At 40.8% G+C, this 25,329-nt stretch overlaps 1 protein-coding gene across 1 annotated transcript in view; it reads right to left on the bottom strand.

The window, feature by feature from the left end:
- The window catches only part of NEK9 (NIMA related kinase 9), a 39,544-nt gene that overhangs the window by 3,170 nt on the left and 11,045 nt on the right, over positions 1 to 25,329 (bottom strand). Inside the window, exons 8-21 of the mRNA XM_040226076.1 lie at positions 25,103 to 25,167; positions 20,376 to 20,426; positions 19,739 to 19,931; positions 17,799 to 17,943; positions 16,963 to 17,163; positions 16,730 to 16,776; positions 15,361 to 15,516; positions 13,662 to 13,770; positions 12,637 to 12,798; positions 8,470 to 8,640; positions 7,675 to 7,734; positions 4,926 to 5,128; positions 3,383 to 3,544; positions 801 to 1,010 (exon numbers count right to left, since the gene is read on the bottom strand). Coding sequence (XP_040082010.1) covers positions 801 to 1,010; positions 3,383 to 3,544; positions 4,926 to 5,128; positions 7,675 to 7,734; positions 8,470 to 8,640; positions 12,637 to 12,798; positions 13,662 to 13,770; positions 15,361 to 15,516; positions 16,730 to 16,776; positions 16,963 to 17,163; positions 17,799 to 17,943; positions 19,739 to 19,931; positions 20,376 to 20,426; positions 25,103 to 25,167 — 1,935 coding nt within the window. The remainder of the gene's footprint in view (positions 1 to 800; positions 1,011 to 3,382; positions 3,545 to 4,925; positions 5,129 to 7,674; positions 7,735 to 8,469; positions 8,641 to 12,636; positions 12,799 to 13,661; positions 13,771 to 15,360; positions 15,517 to 16,729; positions 16,777 to 16,962; positions 17,164 to 17,798; positions 17,944 to 19,738; positions 19,932 to 20,375; positions 20,427 to 25,102; positions 25,168 to 25,329) is intronic.

Raw genomic sequence — 25,329 nt, 5'->3', positions numbered from 1 at the left:
AGTTTAGGACATTCTGTTACACGACTGACCCTGGTTCTTCTACAAACCAATGCCATGAAAAATGTTTTTAAAAAGCGGGTAGGAGTGGTAATGCAGGGAATTGTTCTATATAAAAGAAATAAGAAACATAATGTAAAAGGAGGTTCTTAACTGGTTGCTGGTCTGATAAAAAGTTGTAAAGAACATTTTTTTCTGTGGGAAACCTTGGAAAATTTGAGTGTCAACTGAGTACTAGTGAGAATTAAGAATACTAGTGTTATTTTTGTTAAGTGTGATAATAATACTATGGTTCTCCAGGAGAATGAATGTCTATTTTTGGATGTATGTAATAAAGTATTTAGGGCAGCTATGTCATGACTTTCATAATATATTTGAAAATGGTTTAGCTAAAGAAAAAAAATATATACACATGTGTATATATACACACAATCCTATTTCAAATACACACATAAATACCAACACATATTTAAACATATACACTTTTGAAACAATCACAGCAACCTATTAACGACTGTTGAATACAGATGGTAGATATACGGGAGTCCACTGAACTGCAATGTTTAAGATTTTTCATAATAAGTAAAAGAAAAAGGTACCAAAAAAACAATGGAAGTTATGTGATGCGATGATTCAATCCAGGTGCCTAAAGACAGACCGAGTTTCTGGGGTTAATTACAAAAACTACACCATCAAAAAAGAAGTACTTGCAAAGAAGTAAGTCCATTTCAGTGACTGGTGTTTTGTTTCTGTGACTCTTCAAAACAAAATTAGAAACTGAATTATTCTTTTAATGCTCTCACCTGCTGCCCTCCTTCTAATTTCTTGTTCAGCTTCTGTAGTTGGGTAAAAATCTGAAGGTTTTCTTGTTGTAACTTCTGTTGTTCAGCCAGACACTTCAACACCAGACCCTGCAATCTCTCAACCTCCACCTGCAGAGTACTGCACGCACAGGTAGGAGCCAAGGGTGTTGCCTTCCCAGCACATGTTCCTGCAGGATTCAGCCGAGGTGGCTAGAGAGACAGGAGAAAAGGGGTCATAGGAGCTTCTGCCTGGATGCTACAGCTCCCTAATCCAATGTCCCTTCTATGTGCTACCAGATTTTACTTTTAAAGTAACAAGAAAAAACACACATACACATGAAGTCAATGTAAGAGAAACAGAAAACTTCTGGGATTACTGTAGAGGCTGGCTCTAACGTCACAGAGCAAGGGAGCTCTCAGTGCCTCAGTTGCATTATGATAAGGTAAAAGAAAAATCATCTATTTTGGAGGACTCTGTGAGATAATTTAAAGTCATTGATATCTTCCCAATTTAAAGTTGTGGGAGAATACACAGTTTGGTTTGGAACAAGTATGATCACAGTGAGGACACCATAATTCAAAGGATCAATATTCATGAAATATAGTGGATCACACTTTAGAAGAGATTTAAGAGGTGTTCCATAAACTGTATCACTAAAACAATTCAAGACTGATAACTGACAGAGGAATAAAAATGTTTACCTTGAAGTTTCAAAGGCCTTATTTCCTCTTCTGGGAAGCTTTTCAATTATGCTAGCCTGGATTTTTCTCCCTTCTTCTACTATACTTTTTAAAAAGGATCAACAAATGATAGCCATAGGCCAAATCCAGCCTATGGCCTGTTTTTGTAAAATAAAGTTTTATTGGAACATAAACATGCACATTCATTAGGCATTATTTTTGGCTGCTTTTGTGCTACAATGTCAGTGTTGAGTAATTACAAGAGAATGTATGGTCTGCAGAGCCTAAAATAATTACTATGCAGTCCTTTAGAAAAAGTTTGATGATCCCCAGTTTACAGTTTTATTGAGATATTTACTACAATTTGATTTCTACCAAAGTTGAGAATAAATGCATTGCTCTCCCAATAGACTACAAGTATTATTTCTTACATATACTTAAAACTCCAACCTACCCTCACAATGTCAGGAAAAACTGGACTTGAATTTTGGAATTTCAATTTTGGTACTTCTAAGGCAGAGAGAAAAACATCGACTACTGCATTACTGACTATGCCAAAGCCTTTTACTGTGTGGATCACAACAAATTGTGGAAAATTCTTAAAAAGATGGGAGTAGCAGACCACCTGACCTGCCTCCTGAGAAACCTGTAAGCAGGTCAAGAAAGCAACAGTTAGAACTGGACATGGAACAACAGACTGGTTCCAAATCGGGAAAGGAACATTTCAAGGCTGTATATTGTCACCCTGCTTATTTAACTTATATGCAGAGTACATCATGAGAAATGCTGGGCTGGAAGAAGCACAAGCTGGAATCAGAACTGCTGGGGAAAATATCAATAACCTCAGATATGCAGATGACACGACCCTTATGGCAGAAAGCGAAAAAGAACTAAAGAGCCTCTTGATGAAAGTAAAAGAGGAGAGTGAAAAAGTTGGCTTAAAACTCAACATTCAAAAAACTAAGATCATGGCATCCGGTCCCATCACTTCATGGCAAACAGATGGGGAAACAATGGAAACAGTGAGACTTTATTTTGGGGGGCTCCCAAATCACTGCAGATGGTGATTGCAGCCATGAAATTAAAAGACGCTTACTCCTTGGAAGGAAAGTTATGACCAACCTAGACAGCATATTAAAAAGCAAAGACATTACTTTGCCAACAAAGATCCGTCTAGTCAAGGCCATGGTTTTTCCAGTAGTCATGTACGGGTGTGAGAGTTGGACTATAAAGAAAGCTGAGCACCGAACAATCGATGCTTTTGAACTGTGGTGTTGGAGAAGACTCTTGAGAGTCCCTTGGACTGCAAGGAGATCCAACCAGTCCATCCTAAAGAAAATCAGTCCTGAATTTTCATTGGAAGGACTGATGTTGAAGCTGAAATATTTTGGCTAATACTTTGGCCACCTGATGCGAAGAACTGACTCATTTGAAAAGACTGATGCTGGGAGAGATTGAAGGCAGGAGAAGAAGGGGACAACAGAGGATGAAATGGTTGGATGGCATCACCGACTCTACGGACATGAGTTTAAGCAAGCTCCAGGAGCTGGTGATGGACAGGGAAGCCTGGCGTGCTGTAGTCTGTGGGGCTGCAAAGAGTCGGACACGACTGAGCAACTGAAGTGAACTGAACTGAACTGAAGGCAGAGAGAAAAGAAAGACAATCATCTGGTATAGAAAGGTGTGGGCCTGTCAGAAATATGAAAGGGTAAATACTTTCCACAGAAGTCAGTTTAGCCTTGCATAGAGGCCTTAAGCACTACTGAACAGGAGGTGTGAGTTGATGCTGGGCAGCTGGGAAACAATGAAGCTAGAGGGAGAGACAGGGAGACCAGGAGAATGGGGCAGAGCTTATAGCCACTGTTTATCTAGTCTTGATTTAAAGGCAAAAGCTCAGTTACCCAGGCTCCTGCTGGGGGCTTGTGTTCCAAAGGCGCTTCGGAAGCCATCTTGAGTCCTTGTAGCTCGTCATACGGCAGAGTATCTTTCTCAGATTCTGAAAAAGCTGCACTTAGGGGAGATGGGCTGTCAGGCATAGGGATGAATTCTGCATTTTCCAACTCCTATGTATGAGAGAAAGAATCTCATCAGTTCCGTCTGAGCCTTTCACTTTCGTCCAAATTCCTTCCCTGCTATAGCTTTCACGCTGACGTGTCATCGGCACCCTCTAGCGGAGCAGGACAGTTGTGATTACGACACAGCTTGCCCTGTCAGTCAACGTACTGCCAGCCCTTCTTCTGAGGAGCAGAGAGGGAAGGGAATTCAAACTCAATTTCAAGAACACTTTTTGATACCCAGTGTGATGCCTCAACACACTCAGTCAACAAAGGCTATTCAGTAAGTTGGGAAGCTCTAAGGTGATGGCTGTGAGGCTAACTGCCAGGCTGCCAAAGGCTGAAGCTTTAGATAGAACTGTGCGCCACTTCTTTCATTCACATTCCTAAGTAGCTATCAAGTTTAATATTGTTACAGAGGAAGCCTTACATCTACAGGTTCTCTCTTTTTTGTTGGTGGGGGGGTGTGATTTAAAATTTCTCTTAACTATAATTTTAAGATTTTCTTTTTTAACGTGAACCATTTGTAAAGTCTTTTTATTGAGTTTGTTACAATACTGTTTATGTTTCATGTTTTGTTTTTTCTGGCCACTAGGCATGGAGAAGGCAATGGCACCCCACTCCAGTGCTCTTGCCTGGAAAATCCCATGGACGGAAGAGCCTGGTAGGCTGCAGTCCACGGGGTGGCTAAGAGTTGGGCATGACTGAGCGACTTCACTTTCACTTCCCTTTCATGCACTGGAGAAGGAAATGGCAACCCACTCCAGTACTCTTGCCTGGAAAATCCCAGGGACAGAGGAACCTAGTGGGCTGCCGTCTATGGGGTCGCACAGAGTCAGACACGACTGAAGCAACTTAGCAGCAGCAGCAGCAGGCATGTAGGATCTTAATTCCCCAATCAGGGATGGAACTTGCATCCCCTGTTTTGGAAGGCAAAGTCTCAACCACTGGACTGCTAGGGAGGTCCCTAACTATAAATATTGACTGTAGAAAATGTGCAAATATTGATAGGCAAAGGGACATGATAAAAATCACCAGTAATTCCATCACTCACAGGTAACCACTGTTAAGGGATTTTTCTACTGTAAGGCATTCCAACTACCGTGATATTCTATGAACCACAGTACAAAATCTATAAGCTTAATCTTTGCACACATGCATTACAAACACTTCTTTCAAGGAAGGTTGGGTTAATTTCCATTCACTTAAGTAATATAGGTATGAGACCACCTTATCTTTTCTTGTCAGAAAGAAAAAGGATTAGAGATTTGATGATTTCGGCTCAGGCAGAAATCAGAAACCTAGATGCCTGCTGCAAAGCACTTGAGCAGGACATGGGAAACGGAGATCCTTCTAGTCCCTACGGAGTTCCTGTCACCAAAGGAACTACCTTTCGAAGCCAGCCAGGACAGGAGCTGCTGGCCCCACTGCTGATCCGCATGGCCTCAGTGGGACTGACGAGACCTTCCATGCCTCGGTCTGCTTCCATTGTTCCTCGGAAGCCTCCACTTGGATCAGGAGTTTCAGATTCCTGCTGACTGTCGTCTTCTCTTCCGCCACCGCTGCCACCTCCTGGGCTAGAGCTCTGAACCACTGACAGATACACAGCACAGAAATACAGAGCTTTGCTATACAACAATGTTTACCATCTGACAGCCCCACCAACCCCTGGAGAGTTTCTGAGAGTTGCGTGAAGTGGAACAGCAACAGTGTAAGTCAGATACCTGGGACTAAATTTCTAGTTCTTTACACAAGGTATTGTGCATGAGGATCTTTATGACAGTATTCACTTCTACTTTCCAAACTTGCTTGTACTTATGTTCAGCAGATTATCAATGTTCTACTAGATTACTGAATAATCATCCCAACCACTGCATCCAAACCTTAAATATTCAGACTCCAACATCCTCCATAGAGGTTCATCTTATATATTGAATACAAAAGATTTTTCACATTTGAGCCAAACACCTCTTAAAGTTGCCAGATAAACTCACCATTAATTCCCTTTCTAGGAAAACAACAGAATAGAGAAGTCCTCAACCATTAAATTCATCAAATTCTTTAATGACTATCTGTAAGAATTTAAAAAAATATGAGGGCTTCCCAGGTGGCTGAGTAGTAAAGAATGTGTCAGGAAATCCCCTTGAGAAGGAAATGGCAGCCCATTCTAGTATTTTTGCCTGGGAAATCCCAAGGATAGAGGAGCCTGGTGGGATATAGTCCCTGGGATTGCAAAAGAGTTGGACACAACTTAGCAACTAAGCACAATAACAACAAAAACAAAAGTGACGGCTCATTCTTTAATGTCACGCAGCAGATTCCAAGTTACCTTTAATGAAAATGAGCTGATGCACAGTCAGGAAATGAAACTGAATTTTCAAATGGGCCAAAGAAAAATATAACTAAGAAATTTGCCAAAAAACAACAACAAAAAGAATTGCATGGTGTCTTCTACAGTTAAGTGTAAAGGATTATTTATTCATGGCCACCAGCTAACTTGGTTTGAGGACTGCACTGTGCTACACTGTGCTCGTATTGAGGCAGCACAACTGCAGATGGCAAAATAATCTCTGAAGCTTGCTTTTTTGTCTTAAATGGCTTAAAAAAATTATATTACAAAAAATAAGTTATATTACCATTGACATATACAATACATATGACTATTTATAACATGCGTAAGTTTTGAAGCCTAACAAAATAAACATACATGAATCTACTATGTGAAAGTACAATTACTTTCCAATATGCTAGCTATTAGCCATATTTTGTTATTTAAATTTAAACAGGATTAAAAATTCAGTTCTTCAGTCACAAGAGCCACTTTTTAAGCTCTTGGCAGCCACATGTGATTGGCGGCTATTACACCGGACAGCACAGATACAGAACATTCTGACTGTTGCAGAAAGAGTTACAGGACAGGACTAAACAAGGATATTGCTCTATCGACCTTGTGAATTCCCTTCCTTCTCTGGCATCCTACCTAGATATAGCAATCTGATTAATCTTGTATTTTTCATTTCTTCTTGAGAAAAAAAAAAAAAATTTATCACACACTTACGTATCTTTATACAATATATTATTTATTCTGCTTGTTTTTGAACTTTATGGATGTTGTTCATTTGAACACATATAATATTTCACTGGATGGCTGTAACACATTCAATCAACAATACTTACTGACTAATTATAATACCATTTGCAAGGCACTCTTCTAGGCAATGTGGATAAAATTACTGAAGAGAAAAGACAAAAATCCCTGCTCTTACAGAGTTTACATCTTCCAGATAACGGACATGTGCTTTTAATCTTATGTTTTTCCTTTAAATACTGTTCCAGTAAAATAAAGCTGTAATAGAACAGCTGTGTTTAGCAAAAAGATACTTTATCATTTGTAACAGATATTAATATGGACAAACAGACGCTGAGCAATGAGTTACTAAAGAAAACTAATAATAGGTATGATGCGTGTTTGTGTCAACTAGAGTTTAACAAGTCTGGATTAGATTTTCAGCTGTCTTTCTGGAGGATTAATCTGCTTTCATTCTGGGTCTTTATCTGTTTTGATTCCACAAAATATCCAGTTTTGAGACATCAAGGACTATAGAGAGGTACTCTAGCAAATGGAAAACCAAAAGGAACACAGATTCAGTCTCCTAGCAAGGCCCTAAACAAGGGAACCATGAAGAAAGCAGCCAAAGGAAAAGTATTAGAGACCTTTGGGCTGATTTTCCTGACCACACTGAAAGTAAAGCCAACTTTTAATTCTGAGGGCCTGTTTTGAAGGACTATTTCTATAGATTAGAATACCCCTGGAACACCATAGAAGTCAAAGGTGGCCAGAACACATGGCCCCCGGCATTCTAAGGAAAGAACAGTACACAAGTCACATTGCAGTGTTGGGCTAGCCATGTAATTACTCCCACATGTGTGGTGGCAAAGATGTACTCTCCCCCTGACCACAAAATGAAAGTCATCATCTATTGTGAAATCTACCAAAATATGCTCTTCCCTCTTGATCACTGTGCTCCTAATTTCCCAAAGATATTTCCTATTTCCTTTTTTGGGGGAGACTGCATGGAATTCAACCCAAAGACTCGCACCTGAGAAAAACCACTGGTACCTGAGATACTGCTACTTACCAGTTCCGATGGACAAGCCACTGCTATTGGAACGGATGGTCTTAGAATTCAATACTTTCTCTGAGGAAAAATATTCAGTAGGTAAGCATTGAGGCAGGAAGTGACAAGACTTGGATAGGGACTTAATCTAGGAGATAACTGCTATCTCTCACACCAGACAACTAATTACTATTTTAGATATAAATATTAGAAGCCAAGCACCACTAGCAGCTCTAACTATAATCACTATGTGAAGTAGCAATTCTCTACCTTAACCATACTTTGGAATTAGCTGGGAAGCTTTAGAAAGTAGCAATGCCTAGGTCCCAATGCAGAGGTTCTGATCTAATTGGTCAGGACAATGGGATTTCTAAAAACTCCTCACGGGATTCTAATGTGCAGCCAAAGTTGAGAACCACTGACCTAAAACAATGAACTTGTAGACCTTTACACAGGCCTTTATAATTTAGTTCATAACAAAGGAATCTTTATGCAGAAAATAGTTATGATTTAGTTTCTTTTTAAAGGTGTACTAAATGTTTCTCACAAAAGCATGATTACAGATAAACTAATAAGTGGACGACCAGAAGTAACAAATTCTATGTTAAGGGGGCAGAGCCCAAAGTTTTCATGAGATAGCAAGTGACAAAACTGAGGAAATAACAATGTTCTGTTCCTCCCATCTGATCACTGTTAGATTACAGAAATAGCTTCTTTTCTTTAGGACACTTTGTTTGCAAGAGTGTGACCCTCAGTAACTTAGGTGTAGGTCAAGCCTCTGTCAAAGCCATCTTAACCAACATGTGGAACCCTTACCAACAATGAGAATGGTGTGCCAGCCTCGGCAAGACAGGTCTGGGACATGATGCAAAGATCCAAAGATGGGCCGAGGCCATGAAGTGCAGATATCTGAGCCATGGGGTCTCTCTGTGGGGGTCATTGCCAAGCGACCATTACCACCATTGCCCCAGGCAAAAATGTGATTATCTGTAAGAAATAAATAAATAGCAGAAAGTTGAACAGAACATTGGCTTCCCAACTCTTTTGGATTCCCCACCTTTATGCTCTAGAGAGCTAAAAAGATTTTTTGCCCCTGTTTATTCCCTTGTATAAAGCCTAAACAATTTCTGATGCCACCCAGGTAAAAATGACCATCACTTCTACACACTGCCATCCATTCATTCACCCATTCAACATTTTTGGTCATCCATTCAAGTATTTATTGGGCATCTACTTCATGACAAGCACTGCTTGAGGTGCTGGGAAGATAGCAGTGAACAAAACAAAGTTGCTGCCCTTGTAGACCTGACCTTCTAGCGGGGAGACTGACTAATTACTTTAGGCAGCATTAAGTGCTTGGAAGGAAGATCAACAATAAGGAAAAGTGGAAATAAACTGTAACAGTGGAGTATCATTTCTTTAAATAGTGTAGTCAGAGAAGTGCTTGCAGATACCTGAGCAGACCTACTGAAGTGAGAGGGAACCAGGTCTATCCAGGGGAAGAGCTTTCCAGGCAGAGAAAACAGTTAAGTACAAAGCTCCAGGTAGGTAAGGTGAATATCACAAACACAGAGCAAGAAGTCCTCTGCAGGTGGAGCAAAGTAAAGGAGTGGACGGTGGCTACAGAAGAGGTCAGGAGGTGACTGAGGTCTGGGTCATGTGGGCCACTACAACGACTTTAGTTTTTATTGTTTGAGATAGGAGACCAGTCAAGATACTTAACAGTAGGTATTTAAAAGTATCCCCCAGGTTACCATGAGGAGAACGGACTGCAGGGGCCCAAGGGTGGAAGCAGAGAGATCAGTTGTAGTCATGAACTGATGTAGTAGTGAAGTGGTTGGATATATTCAAAGATAATCTATAGAATTTGCTAATGGATGGAATGTGAGGTGTAGGACAGAGGTGTTATTTTCCAAAACAGGAAGGCTGCAGGAAGAACGGATTTGAACAAAAAATCAGGAATCTGTTTTGGAACACAGTAAGTTTGTTTGAGATGCTCATTACGTCTTATATAAATCAGGACACTTTTTAATGAAAAGGGGGTGCTATTAACAATTAAGCTCAGACAATAGGCATGAATCAGGACCAATCTGGGAAGGCTGGGCTATAAAGCCACCTTATCTTTAGACATTCTGTTGAATTAGTGGGTCTGGGAGTCAGGGATGGTAATATAAAGCTATTAGTGTACAAGGGAGGATTTAAGGTAATAACCTCACTCAGAAAATGAAGGGAGGGAAGGATTGAGCCCTGGACACTTTAAGCTTTAGGGCTGGACACTGCAATTAACAGCAGAGAACCTACCTGACTGTGCTAATCTGTTTATATGTATATCTCCCCTACCCTACTAGACTATGAATTCCCTGAGGAGAGCAGCTTTCTAAGACTTTTTTTTTTAATTTAAGTATAGTTGATTTATAATATTTTATTAGAGTCAGATGTACAACATAGTGACTCAATAGTTTTATAGATTATATTCCACTTAAATTTACTATAAAATAATAGCTATATGTTCTTATGCTATGCAATATATCCTTGGTGCTTATGTTTTTTTTTTTTTGGTGCTTATGTTTTATACATAACAGTTTGCATTTCTTAATCCCATGCCCCTACATTGCTCTTCTCTACTTCTTCCTCCCCGCTGGTAACTAGTTTGTTCTCACTCTCTCTGTGAGTTTGCCTGTGTTATGTTATACTCATCCATTTGTTTTATTTTTGAATTCCACATGTAAGTGCTAATATAGAGTGTTTGTCTTCCTTTGACTTATTCCACTAAACCTAATACCCTCTGGGTCGATATACGTTGTTGTAAATGGCAGTATTTCATTATTTTTAATGGCTGAGTAATAACCCATTCATTGTATAGATATATCATATCTTCTTTATCCAGTCGTCTTTTGGAGGACACTTATGTTGGTTTCATGTCTTGGCTATTATAAATAGTGTTGCTATGAACACTGGGGTGCATGTATATTTTTGAATTACTCTTTTCCTTTTATTTGGAGATAAGCCCAGGCATGGAATTGCTGGATCACGGTTCTATTTTTACTGAAACTCACTTCCATATTCCCAGGGTCTAAAAGAGGATCTGGAGCATAGTAGGCACACAGTTGATGTCTGCCATGTGAGTGAGGTGATCAAGTACAGTTCAGAGAAGTAGAGGAACATACATCAATAGGTAATATGCCTAGTCACAGAATCTAATTCTAAACTCATCATTTTGAAGTTTAACCTGAAAAGTACACAGATGTTTCCTGAAGAAACATTCCCTCTCTAAGACCCTGTCAGAAAGTGCTACTGAATTTGCTACAGTATTTTTAATTCTCAATGACATCCTGATTCTATTTCTAACATTTCCAGTTATCTAGCATGAACTAACCAGTCTGTTCCCTAAAACCCGTTGTTTTGAGACAAACAACTCTGAAGGCTAGTTCACTTCCTTAAGTACGGTAACAGATCATTTGTCTGACACTATTGCTGGATCTCTCCTATATAAATACCAGGCACAGACTGAAAGAAAACAAAGACATCTCTGAGCATGAGCAATAACAACAACAAAGAGTCAACAGATAAGAAAATGAAACGTGTTTTGCTGTTCACCATTTACCAGAAAGAAGTGGCTACAAAAATCAAGGTGATACAGGAAGAGAGAAAAAAAGAAAGCAGGAGAAAGAGCAAAGGGAGTAAAGGGTAGCAGAAGCAACAGCAAGAAGATGCTGAGGAGAAGAAATAGCTGAAAGAGAAGAGGAGAAAATCCCATTAGACCAATTCAGAAAGTTGAGAGACACACGGTATATAGCCTTTCAAGTTTTAGCAATCCCTTATGACCAACCTAGATAGATAGCATGTTGAAAAGCAGAGATATTACTTTGCCAACTAAGGTCCGTCTAGTCAAGGCTATGGTTTTCCCTGTGGTCATGTACGGATGTGAGAGTTGGACTGTGAAGAAAGCTGAGCACTGAAGAATTGATGCTTTTGAACTGTGGTGTTGGAGAAGACTCTTGAGAGTCCCTTGGACTGCAAGGAGATCCAACCAGTCCATTCTCAAGGAGATCAACCCTGGGATTTCTTTGGAAGGAATGATGCTAAAGCTGAAACTCCAGTACTTTGGCCACCTCATGCGAAGAGTTGACTCATTGGAAAAGACTCTGATGCTGGGAGGGATTGGGGGCAGGAGGAGAAGGGGACGACAGAGGATGAGATGGCTGGATGGCATCACTGACTCGATGGACGTGAGTCTGAGTGAACCCCAGGAGTTGGTGATAGACAAGGAGGCCTGGCATGCTGCGATACATGGGGTTGCAAAGAGTCGGACATGACTGAGCGACTGAACTGAACTGAACTGAACTGAAGGACATCACTGCAGTGCAGTGACCCCAACCTAGGAGCAAGGTCAAATCATGATGTTCTCCTCTCTAGCCAGGTGGCACCAGTGATAAAGAATCTGCCTGCCAATGCAGGAGACACAAGAGATAGGTTCGACTCCTGGGTCAGGAAGATCCCAGAGTCAGGAAATGGCAACCCACTCCAGTATTCTTGCCTGGAGAATCCCATGGACAGAGGAGCCTGGTGGGCTACAGTCTGGTGGGTCACAAAGAGTTGGACAAGACTGAGCACACAGGCGCGCACACACATTCATCTCTCTAGCTACTCAGCCAACATTTATTGGAACCAACATGGTGCTGGGGAAGGTATAAGTATTTGATAATTCTTAAAACATTGTGCCAAAAAAGTAAAAGTAAAAAAAGTAGGAATTTAAGAGTACTAACTTGCCATTTTCTAGAAATCTAACCTTTTTACAACAATCACTATGTTGGACACATGAATAGTTAATAAGGTTACATAAAAACATGACCACCAATTTAACACAAATAAAAAGTATAAACATATGACCCAGCTATACATGACCAGTCCACCTCTTTCACACCCCCAAATTAAAATAGACCCATCTGTCCAGCAAGTTTGAAATAATGTGAACAGACTCACCATCAGTAGCAGCAATGGTAAACTCATCACCACAGGAGACTCTGATCACTTGTTTTCCACCTAAGGGTCCCCCCAGCAGGTTGATTCCTAGACGCTTCTTATAATTTCCAACGCCCAGCTGTCCACACTTGTTGCAGCCAAAGGTCAGCAGCCGGCCTCGCTCTGAGACAGAAGCAAAAATAAATAACCAGGTACAAATGGTCATGAAACAGAGAAAAGGCAGACAGCGCAGAGTCCCACAGACTAGCTTCTGGTTATTGAGAGTATACACGTATAAACTGCCACATAACTTCGGACCAGGGCAGTTAGGGGAACTATGACCAATTAGATAGAGGGAATGACTCAATATTATATACTCTTAAAAAAAATTATCGTATTTATTTATTTTTGGCTGGCTGGATCTTCACTGCTGCAATGGCTTTTTCTCTGGCTGTGGCAAGTGGGAGCTACTCTCTAGTTGCAGTGTGCGGGCTTCTCATTGCTGTGGCTTCTCTTGTGCAGCACAGGCTCTAGGGCGTGTAGGCTTCAACACCTACACCTACACATAACACCTGCAGCACAGTAGTTGCAGATCCCAGGCTCTAGAGCACACGGTCAGTAGCTGTGGTGCACAGGCTTAGCTGCTCCGAGGCATGTGGGATCTTCCTCAACCAGGTATGGAACCTGGGTCTCCTGCATTGGCAGGCAGATTCTTTACCACTGAGCCACCAGGGAAGCCCTATATACTCTACTTTAAAGGTGGAAAATGGGTACTATTTAACTTAGAAAACTTATAGATGGTGTTAATTAGAGACAGTATTTGTCAGAAATTATAGGTATGACATTTTCCTTAAGAAATGTATTGATTATACATTTGTAATGATTACCAATAAAACATTTACTTGAACGCCCAAGTCGTTAACAAGATAATACTTGATGATGGGGGGAAATAAGGAGAATACATTTAGTTAAGAAGAGTTACTACTTGATAAAATAAAAGAACCTGAAATTCTAAGGCCTGTGCACACAGTTGTAAATCAACTCACCATCAATGGCAGCAGTGTGAGTCTTGCCTGGAGCAATTGTACGAATCTTATAAAAGGACAACTGTTTGGCCAAGGTAAAGGAGGTGGTGTAGGGAACTTCATGGTATGCCTGGAACAAGATAAGCAAAGACTCATGAAGTAAAAAATGGAGGGAAAATAGGCTGAAAATATTGTCAGGGTGACCAAAAGGACTTTCAAGCAAATCATGTTATTAAGAAGGTACCAGGTAACTTTTCATCTCCAACAGAATAAAAAAAGAAATAAGTTCAATATGTAATCAGAGAATTTAGTATGAGATTGGACTTTCTGACAACGGAAGTTTTAAATTCCTAAATTAGGGTATGCAAAACATGAACTCTCCATCCCAGAAGGCATCTATATAAGCACAGAATCATTGACATTTGTCTTAGTTATACACTGTGTATAGCTAACAAAAGCAGGGCAAGGAATTAAAGAATCTTGAAGACTTTCTAACCTACTAAGCTATCAGTTTACTATGACCTAATTTTACCTACAAAGTTCTCAACCTGTTAAAACTCACATCCCCTTAGATTAGCATAAAAATAAATCTTGTCATGGAAGTTTAAAATTTCACAATACAATGCAATAACAAAACCAAAATCAAGTAATGTTAATTCTGAATATGTCTTTTCAAACTACATAGACACCCTCCCAAGACTTGCTCCAAATTTGTACTCTCCCATTTCACAATCACTACTTTAAAACAGAGACTGCTTCAAATTAATTCAATTCTTTTCCATTGAGTCAGCAAACTTGTCTATTAATACGAATCTTTAGAAAAGGATGAAAACTCATACTACCACAAAGAAAGGACTAGGGCTTAATATTAGAGGTATATTTTATGACATGCTTGAAGGAGGTAATAGTAATTAATAAGCCTGTATAGGATCAGTATATTAAAAACTCTCCTGGGAGGTGATACATGGAAAAATATTTCTTTTCATAATGTTAATTTTCTTGTGTTTATATTTCAGGGACAAGGTAGAATCTGAATTCCATCACTTGACTGTTTATAATCAACTAATTTATTGAGATATAATGTACTGTACAATACTGTACAGCTTGATATATTTTTCTATAGGTATATAAACATAAAAACTACCCAGATCAAGATACAGACCATTGCCGCCATCCTAGGGTCTCTCCTATCTTTCCTGTTAATGCCTATACCCCTTCCTCCCAGAAGTAACAGAAGTGGTTACTTCTGTAACCACTATTTTGACTTCTGCCATAAGTTAATTTTGCCTTTAAACTTCAAACAATGGGCATCAGTGGGCTTTCTAGGTGGCACTAGTGGTAAAGAACCTGCCTGCCAATGCAGATGTCAGAGATGTGGGTTTGATCCCTGAGTCGGGAAGATACCCTGGGGGAGGGCATGGCAATCCATTTCAATATTCTTGCCTGAAGAAGCTCATGGACAGAGGAACCTGGTGGGCTACAGTCCATGGGGTCGCAAAGAGTCAGATACGATTAAAGAGACTTAGCACACACAAACTTCAAATAATGGGTAGCATATAGTATGTATTCTTTTGTGGCTGGGTACCTTTGCTGGACATAGTATCTGTGGAGATCCTCACTTTATTCTTAAGTGGTCACAAACCAATAATGGCATTTCCAAAGAAATTTCAACCTAGAGAGGTTCTGATGATTTATTTAGAACACCAAATGGGATACTCACTTCATGGTTGATGATTCCAGACATGCACTGATTCAGACCCAGTTTGTTGAACTCATTGAGTCCACAGGCTAACACTTTGCCTGACTGGGTCAGCAGAAAAGTCCCATCACAGCCACATTGAACCGCGACAATAATTAAGGCCTTGGGAACATCCACCTGCAAGAAAAAAACAAATTAGGAAAAAAAAAAATCTCCCCAACATAACTTGTATTAGGAAAAAATCCTCAAATTCTTTCAAAACTGTGATGTCCTGCATTTAGCAGAATGACTACAGGGAGTTCTATTCTCTTCCGATTTGCCCAGCAGCTTAGAGGCTACTGTTTTCAATAAGGAGCTTAAGTTTTATAATAAAGAGACAACTGCAGGTTGGCTAAACAGATAGCTCCTGTCAAAGTTTTAGCCAATAGGTACTTAGTTACTACTTAGGAACACTTTTCAGAAAACACTGGGGAAGGAGAAGCTTCAATTTATTACTGATTTAATCCTCTGAGATACAACATCCCATGATGGTTACAGAAGAACTCAGACCTATGGAGTCCCAGTCATACAATAAGTGAGGTGACCAAGGACTGAGGCAGCAGCCAAGATGTCTGAAGGCTCATATCCCTCTGCAGCTAACTAGACAGGGCTGGAGAATGGTGGGGGACATGATGGGGGTACCTGTGAAATCTGAAAACTCAAACCTTCTAACAATACTAGAGCCTTTTCAGGTGAAGAGGAATAGCTATGAATTCTCAGTGAGAATGGTCCCACAGATATATCAGTTAATTTTTAAAATGTAAATAAACATCTTTAATAGTGAATGGGATAGCCGATTACAGTTGGCCTTCCCGTGGGTGAGCCTGTGTCCCAGGGTGGGAACGTGGCCATGCTCTCTCTCAGCTGGTTTCCCCTCCCACGGGGGCTCTGGCAGTGCCCGCTTCCACAGTGCTGAGGAATTAGGTATTATGCTTCATACACTATGACCCCAAATATAAACAACTACTTCATCTGGTGTCCAGTTGTGGAAGGAGGAAGGGAAATGGCTGTGCCAGGTGAAAGGATAGCATATTGCTTTCTAGCATCTTTCCACGCAGGGTGTGTTTAGCTTGATATAACTTTTTCACTGTACATGCTAATTTCAATGCTCACTAATGAGCAAGCTGTGACTCCAGAGTGTCCACAATGGCTACATCATTTCTCAACTTTTCATGATTTAGGCAGATGACAAGACCACAGAGTGCTAAATTAGGAATCCTGGATTGTCAATCTCCCAGATAGGGAATATTTCAGAAAGAAAACACCTTGATATGAGGTGGCAGGGAAGGACTTATTACTGAAGGCTGTGTGACCTAGACAGGCTCTAAGAAGAAGCTGCCTCTGATTTTACCTTTTGTGGTGTATAGTAATCCTCTTCTGAATCCAAACCCAGGCGTCCTGAGACAGACATGAGAAAGAAAATCATTAATGTGAGGGCTCCCGTCCCAATGAAAATGTTCTGTAAGATTCTCTTTTACTAAATTAACACTTAAATAGAGGCTGCATGACATGTTTAGAGGGGCACAAGCTTGAAGTCAGGCTGTTCCCCTGGGAATAAGTGGAGAGAGTCAAGGCAACACCTACCATATTCACCACAGCCCCAAGAGTAGACTTCTTTGTTTCGTGTCAAAACCACCACATGATTATCTCCACAGGAGACCTGCTCCACTGGATTGCTCAGGAAGAAGTCCAGCTGCATGGGTTCTAAGACTTCAGCACCAGCAACCTTGTCCACCCCCATGCAGCCATAATAGTCAGATCCAAAGGCATAGAGCTGACCTTCATCTGTGAGAGGAAGGAAAGCAGAACCCACCAAATGAATTACTTGTTTTGTCTAATGAGAAAGCTGGACAGGACTGGAACAAGGACGACCTCAGACACGGAGCTCATATGAGATGATTGCAGCAGAGAAATCTGACAGACTGTCTATGAAGCCTAGAGTTCTTTGTATTTAGAGGGTCATGCATACTGTTATGTAACAGTTTTTAAAAAAATGGTGGGATGACTGTGTTAAAAAGGCTTAAAATTTTAAGCCTATTTTACAGAGAAAAAAGGAAGCACAAAGCAATCATAAAGTGAATAATGGTAAGACCAAAACTAAATTTTAGCTCCTGATTCCTGATTTAGTATTATCTACACCTGACCAGGTAGTGAGGTCATTCCTCCCCAGCCCCCCCCAAAATGGGACAGACAGTATATTCCTCCTAGTGCCACCTCTTTGTTACCCACCTGCCTTCTCCTTGCTCATCACTCCTAATGCTCTATCAAGTTGGGCATGTTGCTGTTAAATTGTATATTTGCTCACTGTCTCTGGTTCTTTGGAATCTTATCTTTTGTATAAAATCCCAGCTAAAACTGCATAGAATGAAGTACAACACTACACCTGAAATGCACCTGGGTGCGTTCTGCTGCTGGCTTACCTGTTACACAGACAGTGAAATCATCACCACATGACACCTGACGGATAGCTTTGCCTTGCAACTTTTCTACGTGCTTTGGCTGTCGGTAGGAGGCTTTGTCGCCATGGCCCAGCTGACCATGGAGTTTAGTACCCCCCTGCATGTTCTGTGAAATAAACAGGATTTGTGAAGTTTTAAACTTTTCATGCGAAAGCAAATCTTTAACATCACTTCTTATCAAGAAAAACAGTAGGAAAAAAAATCAGCTGATAATTAAGAAATGAAAACAAAACAAAAAGGGCATTAAATCTTTTAATGACAGATAGTAAAAATCCCCTGCCAACAGATAAAGATTTTTTAAATATCTTATCAGGACTTAAAAGGAAACATTCCCAATTCTGTCTTTTTCCTCCAAGTCTAAGGTAAATTAACAATGGGTGATGATGAAAACAATGTCTTTATATAGTTTAGCTTGATTTTTTTCTATAGGAGGACAGGCTCTTGGAAATCCTTACAAAAGTTTTTACAAATTTTGGTCACAAGGGGGCTTCCCTGGTGGCTCAGCTGGTAAAGAATCTGCCTGCAATGTGGAAGACCTGGGTTCGATCCCGGGGTTGGGAAGATCCCCTGGAGAAGGGAAAGGCTACCCACTCCAGTACTCCAGCCTAGAGAATTCCATGCACTGTATAGTCCATGGGGTGGCAAAGAGCTGGACACAACAGCATCTTTCACTCCCTGAAATATGCAAGTCATGAGGAATCTGGCTACATCAAAGAGGCTGCTAGAAGGCACTGACAATAGTCCTAAATGACTTCCCAGCAGTTGTAGAGAGGCATGACATTCTTCCCGTTTAATAGCTCAACTGTAAGGCCTTCTATAAATGTTTTTTAAGGCACTAATTTCACTCTACCTCTAGAAGTACCCCCAGAAGCTAGTCTTCAAGTGAGAGGATTTTTGGAAATAACAGCAAGCTAAAACTCTGTAACAGAGGTCAAATCACTCATTCTTTCTCTCAACCAGAGAGTCTTTCTCTCAAACAGAGTGTCTGCTCTGTCACACGCTGGGGATAAAGCCTGTCCTCTTGGAGAACTTAATTGAAACTACTGGAAAAAATGAGCTCCCTCCTGAAGGAGGAAGAGTGGGAAGAACTGAGGTTCGAAGACAGTTTGGGTAATGAAAAAGCAGCATGAAGTGAGCCTAAGAAGGTACAGCTGAAGAGACAGGAGGGAAGCCAAGAGAACATGCTCCCGTGGAAGCCAAGAGAGGACAAGGCTTCCTGCAAGAAGGAAAAGTGACCAATATGTTAATACTAGAGGTCAAGCAAGGACTCAAGGGCACCTATCTGTTTCGTTTTCATAATTTAGAGGTCATTTTGTCAAGAGTAGTTTCAACTGACTGGCAGGTGAATGAGGAATGAGTGGGAGATAAGAAAAGAGACAGCAAAAATATGCAGTATGTTCAAGGTGAGAGAGAAGGTAGAATCTAGAGGGGAACAAAGGAAAATTCTACTCAAGATATACCATCTTCAATCACTGATGGAGGTCTTAGAATTTTCCTGACATGGTACGCTACTTCATTTATTTACAAAGCTACTTCACAGATATAAGTTGCTCTGAAATGCATGGTAACAGAACAGAGTAAACAAGTGACTTTCTGAAGTCACCCATCTGTAAATGAGAATCCAGTCTCCTGAGTCCGAGCCTTTTAATTCTTTCTCTCCTTCTCTTGCTCTCTCTTTTATTCATTCATTCAAAAAACACTTAAAAGTGATCTAACATGTACCAGGCACTTGGGATACATCAGTGAACTAAACAGAAAAAAATCCCTCCTCTCAAAAGAGCTTATATTCCATCATCTTATGCTGCCACTTCTGTAGCACATACTCAACCAACAAAATTCTTATACATCCTGGGCCCAGTGAGGTGCACGTCATTGTTCTAAAGTATGTAGCTTTCACTTACCACCCAAGTGTATAGCTCCTTCTCCACTGTGACCACAGCAAAGTGGGTATTCCCTGCACACACCTGCCGGGCACTACAGCCACTCTTGATGACATCCAGTTTCTGGGGAGTGGACTTCCCACCACCCCAGACATAGACTTCACTTGTTCGGGATGTTACCACAGCAATGGGTGCTTCAGTCACAGTGCTTGACCTGCCAACAACCCCCAGAACAAAGGCACATTTAACATAAAAATTATATCAAAGAAAAATGCTTTCAGCCTGTTCCCTGAGTAGAACTGCCAATTATGGTATGAGAAAGTATGTTCTTTCTCGACAACTTACTCCAACCCTCTATCATGGCAGGCTTTGCAATTCTTGCCTCAGGGCTTCATCACAGCCCAGAAAGATCAGATACTCTTCTGATCCATAACACCTACACTTTTCAACTTTTCAACATTCATCACAATAATGAGGTCCACTTTGGTAAGAGGGTGAAATTACAGCTTTCTTTTCCTTATTTAAATGGATGCTGGGCTTCTGAAAGGATGCCAAAGGCTTCATACTGGGATCAAACAATGTCCAGACCCAAGAAAGAAAGACCCCCTGGTGGTAATTTAAAATATATTACTTTTTTCAAGAGTCTCCTGAGCATTACCTTGGTCTCTTTGTAGGTGCATTAAGCAGTGTGACTTTTTCCTCCATCTCTCTACCAAAAGAAAAGCAAAGATACATGAGAGAAATAATAGGCTCTATATTGCACCAGTGTCTCTTTAAAACCTTTCACAGACTTAATCTTCTGTAAACCATATGCCTCATATGATGTTATAATACTTTTAGCGAAGTACTTCAATACAACTCAGTTACATAGGCCTAGCATTAGACAATTCATTAACCACGATGAGGCCAGCAGTCTGGGATCATTTGTTTTTTATCTCCAAGGAATGTTCTAGGCTGCACCAGAGAGCCTTGAGAACTTTCTGATGCACATTTTAGGAACCTGCTAACATCTCCATCTAGTCTGTCCAGTGACTCCCTAAACTCAACATTTCTAAAGCTCAGCTCATTATCTTTCTCCCGATACAGCTTTTCTTTCTTACTCTCCTGATTCTTTAACCGGCACCTTCAATCCTCCCAGTGAATTAGGCTTAAAACTTCAGCAATTTTGGATTCATCTGTCTTCTTTTCTTCAATATTCAAATTCTACAGATTCTACTTGTACAATGCCCTTTATCCTCACCTGTCCTTCCCAGTCTCACCACCTTAGCTCTGGGCAACTTTAATTCCCAACTAGGCCATTCAGTTCAGTTCAGTCGTATCCAACTCTTTGCAACCCCATGGACTACAGCACACTAGGCTTCCCTGTCCACCAGCAACTCCCGGAGCTTGCTTAAACTCATGTCCATCGAGTCAGTGAGGCCATCCAACCATCTTACCCTCTATTATCCCTTTCTCCTCCTGCCTTCAATCTTTCAACCTTTCAATCCTTCAACCCCAGCATCACGGTCTTTTCCAATGAGTCAGTTCTTTGCATCAGGTGGCCAAAGTATTGGAGCTTCAGCTTCAGCATCAGTCCTTCTAATGAATATTCAGGACTGATTTCCTTTAAGACTGACTGGTTTGATCTCCTTGCAATCCAAGGGACTCTCAAGAATCTTCTCCAACACCACAGTTCAAAAGCAGCAATTCTTCAGTGTTCAGCTTTCTTTATGGTCCAATTCTCACAGCCACACAACTAGGATATGGTCCAACTCTCACATCCATACAACTGTCCAACTAGGCTGTCAGTTCAGTTCAGTTCAGTCGCTTAGTCATGTCCAACTCTTTGCGATCCCATGACTTGCAGCACGCCAGGCCTCCCTATTCATCACCATCTCCCGGAGTTCACTCAGACTCACGTCCATCGAGTCAGTGATGCCATCTAGCCATCTCATCCTCGGTCGTCCCCTTCTCCTCCTGCCCCCAATCCCTCCCAGCATCAGAGTCTTTTCCAATGAGTCAACTCTTCGCATGAGGTGGCCAAAGTATTGGAGTTTCAGCTTTAGCATCATTTCTTCCAAAGAAATCCCAGGGTTGATCTCCTTGAGAATGGACTGGTTGGATCTCCTTGCAGTCCAAGGGACTCTCAAGAGTCTTCTCCAACACCACAGTTCAAAAGCATCAATTCTTTGGCGCTCAGCTTTCTTCACAGTCCAACTCTCACATCCATACATGACCACAGGAAAAACCAAAGCCTTGACTAGATGGACTTTAGTCGGCAAAGTAATGTCTCTGCTTTTGAATATACTATCAAGGTTGGTCATAACTTTTCTTCCAAGAGTAAGCGTCTTTTAATTTCATGACTGCAATCACCATCTGCAGTGATTTTGAAGCTCAAAAATATAAAGTATGACACTGTTTCCACTGTTTCCCATCTATTTCCCATGAAGTGATGGGACCGGATGCCATGATCTTCGTTTTCTGAATGTTGAGCTTTAGGCCAACTTTTTCGCTCTCCTCTTTCACTTTCATCAAGAGGGTTTTTAGCTCCTCTTCACTTTCTACCATAAGGGTGGTGTCATCTGCATATCTGAGGTTATTGATATTTCTCCTGGCAATCTTGATTCCAGCTTGTGTTTCTTCCAGTCCAGGGTTTCTCATGATGTATCTGCATATAAGTTAAATAAGCAGGGTGACAATATACAGCCTTGACGTACTCCTTTTCCTATTTGGAACCAGTCTGTTGTTCCATGTCCAGTTCTAACTGTTGCTTCCTGACCTGCATACAGATTTCTCAAGAAGCAGGTTAGGTGGTCTGGTATTCCCATCTCTTTCAGAATTTTCCACAGTTTATTGTGATCCACACAGTCAAAGGCTTTGGCATAGTCAATCAAGCAGAAATAGATGTTTTTCTGGAACTCTTTTGCTTTTTCCATGATCCAGCAGATGTTGGCAATTTGATCTCTGGTTCCTCTGCCTTTTCTAAAACCAGCTTGAACATCAGGGAGTTCACGGTTCACGTGTTGCTGAAGCCTGGCTTGGAGAATTTTGAGCGTTACTTTACTAGCGTGTGAGATGAGTGCAATTGTGCGGTAGTTTGAGCATTCTTTTGCATTGCTTTTCTTTGGAATTGGAATGAAAACTGACCTTTTCCAGTCTTGTGGCCACTGCTGAGTTTTCCAAATTTGCTGCCATATTGAGTGCAGCACTTTCACAGCATCATCTTTCAGGATTTGAAACAGCTCAACTGGAATTCCAGCACTTCCACTAGCTTTGTTCACAGTGATGCTTTCTAAGGCCCACTTGATTTCACTTTCCAAGATGTCTGGCTCTATATGAGTGATCACATCATCATGATTATCTGGGTTGTGAAGATTTTTTTTGTACAGTTCTTCCGTGTATTCATGCCACCTCTTCTTAATATCTTCTGCTTCTGTTAGGTCGAGACCATTTCTGTCCTTTATCGAGCCCATCTTTGCATGAAACGTTCCCTTGGTATCTCTAATTTTCTTGAAGAGATCTCTAGTCTTTCCCATTCTGTTGTTTTCCTCTATTTCTTCACACTGATCGCTAAAGGCTTTCTTATCTCTTCTTGCTATTCTTTGGAACTCTGCATTCAGATGCTTATATCTTTCCTTTCCTCCTTTGCTTTTTGCCTCTCTTCTTTTCACAGCTATTTGTAAGGCCTCCCCAGACAGCCATTTTGCTTTTTTGCATAGCTCAGTTGGTAAACTAGGCTGTAGTAGCACCTAATTTGTCTCACCAAAGTTTCAATCCACTTTATTCAGTCCTGGACTGACTTAACACTGATATTAGTATTGCTAAATAACTTTTCCTAAGGTTCCATCTCTCATCACATGAATCGCCCTCTCAAATATCCAACACTTCCATACAATTCCCTGAATACAGCACAAATTCCTTCATCTGGCATTCAAGATCTCTACCTACTTTTAAAGGGTTCCTTCCTTCAGTTCCCATGTTTCAGCTCAGGGTTCCCATTCTGCCTAAACCAATTATACCTGAAGACCTGGGGCGGTGCTTAAGCACCAGTGATTTTTGAAAGTTCTAGTGGTGGTGTTATTAAGAATGCCAGGTCTAAAACCTCTAGTGTAGTCAAACAGGACTTAGTGCTTCCTGAATATTTTCACAATTCTCTGTGTCTGTGCTTTATCTGGAAAGCTCTGTCTTATGTTCTTCCATCAAAGAACAAAGTTCTAAGGAAGTACTATCTGTAAATCTCCAATTATCTCAATAAAAATGGCAATTAAAAATTATCAATGGAAATATTTAAATAAGAGATTTAAACAGTGATTATACTGTTAGAAAATAAGCCAGCTAAAGAATTTAAATATGCCTACCCAGCCTTGAAGGGTGACTGCCTGAATATGAACAGAACAGAAATACAAGGTTACAGTGCTGCATCTGGAGTGGTATACGTAATTCTAGGCACGAAAACACTGGCTAGAGATCAACTGGAAAACCAGAAAAGATCAATTTAACACAACAGAATAAAGGTGCTGACCAAAGAACAGAGATTATGGAATTAGCTATACACTTAATGCATCCAAGGGCAAGACTTGGAAAAGAAAACAGTACAGGTTTGAATGTTGGGAAGATTCACAAAGAACTGGCAGAAGAAGGAATTAGTAAGGCAAAAATAGTGTAAGAGGATGAAACAGAAACTAGGACATTTAAGAAGCATAAGAACGTCTTTTCTTTTGAGCTAGGGTTTGAAGCCTCCTACAAAAGGTGAGGGATAAAGGGCCTTCCTTCTACCTCTAGAGACCTCTAATACTGAATAAATCTCAGAAAACAACCTGTTGGGAATCAGTCAAATTCGACTATGGGACATGGGCAAAAGGTATATGAAGAGGACCCCTCCAATTACAACCTATCATCTAAACAAGTGCACTAAAAAGCTATGGCCCAGTCCAGTCCTACACTCCTATCCAACAACTGTTGAGCATCTTGTGCCAGGCCCGGGGCTGAGACCTTTATATGCATTGCCTCCTTCAATCCTCAGCCTACTTCACTTCATAGAGAAGAAAACTAAGGGTCAGAGATGTTAAATAACTTGACAAAGACAGTGACAGAACTCAGATACAAACGTAAGGATGACTGAGTCCACAGCCCTCCTCTCTTAATTACTACACTCTCATGCCCAAACTCTAGAGTAGAACTCACAGAAGATGGGGGGTCTAGGGCCTCATCAGGATCGATTCAGAACAAACTAGCAGGGGCGAGGGAGGTCGAAGTTGAGCAATGAAAACGGAGATGCTGGAAGAAAACAGCACCAGAGTGACCAGGTCAGGAAACATCACCCTCTCTCTGCGGTACTCTGGTCAGGCCTATACAATTAGTTGACCATCTACAGAAAGACAATGAAGCGACTTCTTTGTTCTTTACCTTCTGCGTTTCCTGAGAAGGGGTCTATCCAGAAGTTCATCTGCAGTGGGTCTCTGCTCAGGATCCTAAAAAGTACCAATGAGTTAGTTTTAACTTAAAGGAAATGGGCAAAATGGGATCTAAAGAGGCATTTTACTTTTTCTCAGAAGGCTGTAGGTTTGCTATTCAGAGACCACTATCTATCATCCTTTTTATTTAAAAAACCTATTATTCACATTCTATGCTTC

Source organism: Oryx dammah, unplaced genomic scaffold (genome assembly GCF_014754425.2).
Source record: "Oryx dammah isolate SB20612 unplaced genomic scaffold, SCBI_Odam_1.1 HiC_scaffold_26, whole genome shotgun sequence".
In the NCBI taxonomy this organism is placed as follows: domain Eukaryota; kingdom Metazoa; phylum Chordata; class Mammalia; order Artiodactyla; family Bovidae; genus Oryx; species Oryx dammah.
The sequence above is the reverse complement of the archived record's forward strand: the minus strand, read 5'-3'. Positions and strand labels throughout refer to the sequence as shown.